Genomic DNA, 6,726 nt, shown 5'->3' on the forward strand with positions numbered 1-6,726 from the left:
AATGAGACAAGCAGATAATGTGATATTATCATGTTCTTGGAATGTTTATTAAACAATGCCTTGTTCTTCTGTTACACAAATAAACAAGATAGAACCAGTTCAAGCTGCATGACCATGGATCTCACTGCTGACATAACAAAACAAGCCTGAAATAAGGGAGTGAGAGATGTTTCAGGCCTGTGAAAATCAACGTGATTTTGCATTGCAGTATTGGGGTTTCATTGCAGTATTGGGTTTTCACACAAATTCTACCCATTCCTTTAATCCAATGTCAGCTCTTATTTCTAAATAATAATTTCTTAGAAGATTAACAGATACTGTGAAAATAACAGTGCTTTAAAAGCATAGAGTTTTAACAGACAATAGTATGGACAATTATATGAACTATTCTGATTTCTTTCTAAAGTGAAAGCCTGATATACACAACTCAAAATCCAAAACTAGTACTGGGAACTCTCAACAGAAGGAAAGTAAATAAGCAAGGGTCTTGACCTCTTACATGGCACAGCATCTCTAAAGCAATTATTTCCCTTACACACAACCTTCTTGATATATTTCTTCTATGCACTGACAAAGAAGTTTTTGCTGTAGTTTCTGCTACAGTTACATAAGGACTGACACATTACATTGTGTCTCTTACAGGAAGGGCACAAGGGCACAAGTACACCTAATTACTAGCTATTATCCATGGGTGAATGAAGCAGTATGTGCGTGCACACATACATATTTATAAAGCAATATATGTATATATATATATCAACCCATGCAAATACATGGGGGATGAACATACAGATTACAAATATAATGCACAACTCAGCAGAAGTCAAGACAAAAATTAAAGGCAAATAAATCTATGAAGAGGCAATACCGAAATAATGGCTGTATTTTTTTCCTTTGCACAGAAGGGTCAAAATCGAAACCCATAGCCACTGTGAATTACTCTTTTCTATTCTGGTGTGGTCTCTCTCCATCCCCTTTTTTGCATCAAAACTTACATTAGCCTAAGTGTTCAATTTTAAATTTTATGTAAAATAAATAAATAAATTCTTTTGTTAAGATGCTTAACTAAATTTTAAGAACTATTCTTTCACCATGTTTGGGAAAAAAAAACCAACTTCCTAAGCTATGATATACTTTATTACAGTATATATAAGTAGCAAATTGATTGGCCATGCACTTAGAATCATGTCTAACTGAAACTCCACTTTGAACAGATGCGTAAAGAAATTTTATCCCCTCCCTTTTTTTTAAATATTAATTCAGTTAGGAAGACAATAAATTTTTCAAGTCCAGAACAGCTTAACTAGAATATTATTAAAAAAAAGTCTCAAAACGGTTTCCTTCCCTTGACTATATCTCAGTCAAGAAGCAGGTGTAAACAGTGTAATTCCTTAACTGAGTCTTACTATCACTCAGTTAATTTTCTGGACTATAGATATTTGCAAAATTCTAAATACAAATATTAAGTATTTTCTAGACACACAGGTAACAATTTCATTGAGTCACAAAATCTACTTTTATTTATCAAAAAGGTTTGCAAAACAGGAAGTCTTTATACCTCAAAAAAACTCAGTCTTGACCAAGCTATCCTGACATGGTCTTGATGAAGCTATCAATGCCCCTGCCCGCCCCCTCGAAATTTTCAAGTGCTTTTCAACTTTAAATGTTAAGTTCATAGTTTTAACAATCTTGCAGAGCAAGTCTCAAGTCCAGAATTAATTTAATCTCACACAGAAAGGAAACGTGTCAAGAAAGTATTTTGGTCCCATTAAAATAATCCATGTAATTAATCCTTCTTTCACAGATTTTTACCCCTACAAACAACCGCTCTTTCATGACTTTCGTTACCAGTCTTAAGACTTGTACTTGTAAAGCTGCTATTGCTCATAGTGATTTTTTCCCCCCATTTTCTGCAACTTGGAAAAAAAACCACAAAAAAACAAACAAAAAACCAACCAACAACAACAAAAAACAAACAAACAAACAAAAAACAGAAAAATATTACAGAAACAGAAATTAATAAGTAAAAATGCACAAAGCCAACGAATCACAAAAGTGGTATCAGTGCTCGTTAACAATAATTTAAATACAACTTCAGTAATAACTAGTTCAGAAGAATCCTATGTGATGAACTACACGAACTTTTTAAACTTTTATACAAATATTTCAGATCTGAAACAAATAAACTAAGCAGCATGTCTTCCACCATGGACAACTACATGGAAAATAAAACAATTTCAATTTCAGGAAGAGGATATAAAGAATAAAAAGTTAAATTCTCACATCTGAGGGTCAAGGTCTCATTCAGTTAGTGTCATGTGTTACCACCGCCTACTCTCTACAGATAAACAACATGCATGCTTCTTAAGATAACTTAATGATTATGAGTCTTTTTCTATATATAAATAAAAGATGGGCTAAAGACTCTTTAACAAATGTTCTCTCCAAGGAAGGTCATGCTCCACTTTACACTTCACATCCTAAAAACTCAAGGTCAGAACAACAAACAAGTAAACCATTAGAACAAATACACCACTAGAACAAAAACCTCAAGCTCTTTCTTAAAACAACTGCACATATACAAAAAGATGCATACAATTCAGTGGGTGAAGGCATTTTTTTAACTAGTTTTACTTCCAGCTTTTCAGAGTTCAAGAGAAGAATTTGGTATTTTTAGCCTAAAGCTGTAAAATCTTAAGTATTTCACTTCAAATATTCAGTGCTGCGCATCATAAAACATTCTGAAGCATAGTGTATATTAAATCAAAAAATCAAAATATTACAGATCAAGTTCTCCTGTTGGACAAAGATAATTTGCCCCACCTATACATAACCCTGAAATATCAGCTCTCAAGAGTTCTTGGCCATGAAAACTGGAAGCACAGAAGCTTAACATGAAGCACAGAAGTCAGAAGTGTTTGGATTTTCTTCTGTTTCTAAAATGTAATTCAATAGTATTTATACTAATTAATACCTATATCATAATATCAGACATGGAAAAACAACTGTCAATTTTTTTTTTCTTGGATTCTTCAAAGGTTTAGTACATCATTTCTTTCCAAAAATGCAGAAATTAGTTTCAGTACCTTTCACTTAATCCTTCTCAGAACTCTCATTAACTTAAAACGGCAGTACAGAATGAGTAACAAGAATAACAAAAACAGCCCTGAAGCACTCCAGTTTATTTCTGTTAGCAGTTTTAAATCTAAGGAAAAGAAATCCATTAATAACCTTCTCGGAAAAAGGACAAACAAAGGAAGATGAATGAGCCTATAGGAAACACATTAATAAATACTGTTACTATACTTATGTGAAAATAGTTCTTGTAAAAAAAAAAAAACCACAGATACTGAGAACTGCACTTCCCAATTATGCCTTTCTCCTCAAGAAGAGATTCCTACTCTTCTTAACCATTGGGTAACTCCAACACTTTTGCTAAGTTGGGCTGCAGCAGGTAGAAAGTGAGTTCAGTAACAGTAATAACTCGAATTATTTCCCTCAAAAAAGAATGAAACCAAAACGGGAAACTTATGAGAACATACTTTGAAAGCTTACTAGCATTTCACTGTAAAGCAGACCTCCTTGCGTCTTATGAAACAGTGTCCCACCATCTTTGATGGGTTTTTGATGAAATTTCTGGATATGTAAAACCAGAAAGCTTGGCACAGTTGGCATACCAAGTCCCAACTGCTGTAGTTAAAGAAACCTTGCAACATGAACTTATCTATAGGATCCACTTTTTTGAAAGCAAGCACATCACCGGACAATGCTGTAGAGGAACTCTGCACTGTCAGCCTAACCCCGGGAAGGCAGCTCCTCGCCCCGCCGCCTGCGAGCGAAGCCACAAGTAGCCAGATGAATTGAACTGCACGTTCTGGACGGGACAGAAAACCATAAGTTTCTTATTTCTTGGACTTCTGACTATCACTCTCCTATCAAACTAAAAACACACCCTGCTAAAGGTGGGGGCTGCCATAAAAGGTATGGTGAAAAGCACTCAAAACGTGGTGCCCTGAGAAAGTTCCCTGCATCTTTTTTCATTGCTCTTCGGGCCAACAGAGGGAAGGAAGAAGAACACAACAACATAAGTCTGTTTACAAAACAAAAGTGAAAGGGAAGAAAACACACAGTAATAAAGCATTTGGCCTTTACCATGTACTGCAAGTTTTCTCTTTCCACTCTAAGCACAAACATCGATAGGGAGACCAAATATGCTTTGAAAATCTTACCACCGCTGCAGGGTATTCCAACACCGTCCCCAACTATGCGCAGTGAAGACTTCAACCCCCTACCCTGACCGCACGCCAGCGCCGAAACTCCCCTGCACCGGGAGCCGCACGTCCCGGCCGCCGTTTATGTAACCTTTTATCGGAGCCACCACCGCACCGGCGCGTCCCTAAAGCCCCTGCGATCCACACGTGCCCTCCTGCCCCGCGGGCTCCGCGCCGTGCCCGGCACCAGGTTGGCACCGCCGCGCCGGGGCTGCCCCCACGGGCAAGTCCTGGGGGTCTCCGCCGCCGCCGGGCCGCGCCCCGCGAGTGCCTCGGGCGGTGCCCCCGCCGGCGGACGCGCCCCCCGGGCTCTCCCCGCGCCCCGGGCCAGCCGCGGCCCCGCGCCTGACGCAGCCGCTTTGGGCGCCGGTGAGCGCGGGCCCCGCGGAGGCGCCGCGGCCGCGGCGGGGGGAGCGCTCACCGTGAAGGGCTGGTCGCGCAGGCTGCCCACGGAGAAGCAGCTGTCGCCGGGGTTCACGGCGCCCGTCAGCACCTGGTGCAGGTTCATGGCGGAGGGCGCGGCCGCTCGGGCACCGCCGCTCGTCCCCCCGCGCCCGGCGGCGGCGGAGGCGGTGCGTCCCGGGGGCGGGGCGGGGGCCGCGCATGCCCGGCCGGGCCACGGTGCCTGGGGCGGGCCGAGGGTTCTGTGCGCGCGGGGAGAGCTTGACTTTCCTGCTAAAATAACTTGACGTTCCTGTCAAAACAGCCGTGGAAAGCGCTGCGGCCGCGGCCCTGCAAGGGGACCGACGCGGCAGAGCCAGAGGGTGGGTGAGGGAGCGGACTCACCCGCAGCGGTGACCCCGAGCGCAGCCCCTGCAGCCCCCGCGCCGGGGCTCAGCCGCAGCTTCCCCGGGGCAGGGACGAGGGGAAGCCCGTGGCGACGGGACACTTGGCCCCCCGAGGCTCGGGAAACGAGACCTTTTCGCTTCAACATCAAATCACCTGTCAGCAACCGGGCTTTTCGCCGGCCTCATAAAATGAGAGGGAAAGGGAGCAGTGTAGGACGGGCGCGGCTTTACGTGCAGCTCTAGAGCGGGGTTGGTGGAGGCCGGTTTGGCTCATCGAGACGAGGAAAGGTCAAGTCGGGCCAGAGAGCATCAAGTAGACCGACCTCCGTGATGGGATGGCAGGAGACTCTTCACATCCGCCTCACCATTTCAGTAGCGCTTCACCACCGAATGGTCTGAAAGCGTCTCCCCATTGTGAGACAGTATGGCCATTCTTTCTCCTACACTGAAAGCACTTTGTAATATTTTTTCCACTGTAACTAGTTTTTAAGACTCCATAAATTTCTCTTAGGGACTTCGGCGTCACTAGTGTTTTCCTTTGTAAATTACAGCTCCCACATCCCACAGGCTCTTTCTGCCTACCAGCTGTTTCAAGAAATTATACATAATTAAAATAATTCCTCAGTGTGAGGCATAACTTTACATCCCGTGCTACTTATGAGGCGATACTATGTATCTGTACATGGCAATGCCTTTTTTCCTTTTGTTACTTTTCTAGTCTCTGTGGAAGCAAGGTCAATCTCATAGCATTTTGGACTCTGTGTCTTACAGGTCATTTTAGTAAATATAAGCCTTGCATCCTTTGAAAAGCAAAATGAAAATCATCTCACTATAGCACAATGTGCTGCAATAATTCATGCAAATAAAAGAAAGATTTCCTATATTTTTTAAAATCTCCTGATATGAGAAAAATCCACCAAGTTTGGTACTCTATGCATATCAATGTTCCTTCAAAAACCTATGGTTTTCTCATGGTAGTTATAAACTGCTATCACCATAATCACTTTTGTTTGGCAAAGGATAAAAAAGCTTATCAAATTATTCTATCAATATATATATCTTACCGTTGCTAGGAGTTCTGATCACTGATAAGTGATTTTATTCTTCTGCCAGCTGCAGAATCTCAAAAAACAACTTTAGTGGATTTTTAAGTTAGTTAATGGAAATTCTGTTCATTGGGTTCTAGGCAACAAAATAAATTGTGACTGAAGCAGTAAGAGGCCTTTATTTGCCATTTTCAGCACAAGCAGCTACTTCTGGGCTCAGACTGTGAACTGCTGTGACTTTGGCTGCAGCCAGCTGGGACTTCTTCTCACCATGACTGATCTGGAACACACTGGATAGAAGAGGTCAGAGGTGCTGCAGAACTAGATTGTTTTTTCAAGCCTTATTCAATCCACAGGTGTAAAGCACATAGGATTTGCAATATGACGAGAGAGTAGGTTAACAGGACATAGCGATCCCAGCCCTCTGTATGAGGAAGATGAGGAATTCATGAAAAAAGGGATCCTCAGGATACCAACTAAAATAATGAAAAGAAAAAATTTACTCTGCAGTTGATAACTGCTTTTTAATCTATATCTAAGTACAACACAGTATGACAGTGTGTTGACAACTGGCACACCCTAACACTGATATGCTAAGAAAATACAGAACTTCTCATTTCC

General features: G+C 41.9%; 1 protein-coding gene across 4 annotated transcripts in view; it reads right to left on the reverse strand.

Annotated features, from left to right (window-relative positions):
* The window catches only part of DMXL1 (Dmx like 1), a 76,808-nt gene extending 71,976 nt beyond the window's left edge, over window positions 1-4,832 (reverse strand). For 2 of the 4 annotated variants that reach the window (XM_027881467.1, XM_027881485.1), the window contains exon 1: window positions 4,693-4,827. In XM_027881467.1, the coding sequence (XP_027737268.1) occupies window positions 4,693-4,779 (87 nt within the window). In that variant the 5' untranslated portion in view covers window positions 4,780-4,827. Of the gene's footprint in view, window positions 1-4,692 lie in introns of all 4 variants that reach the window. The other 2 variants (XM_027881476.1, XM_027881513.1) reach the window with 2 other exon arrangements.
* Window positions 4,833-6,726: the final 1,894 nt, after the last annotated feature.

This window comes from Empidonax traillii, unplaced genomic scaffold (genome assembly GCF_003031625.1).
Source record: "Empidonax traillii isolate 1590-97213 ecotype Southwest subspecies unplaced genomic scaffold, ASM303162v1 scaffold7:size3022706, whole genome shotgun sequence".
Classification (NCBI taxonomy): domain Eukaryota; kingdom Metazoa; phylum Chordata; class Aves; order Passeriformes; family Tyrannidae; genus Empidonax; species Empidonax traillii.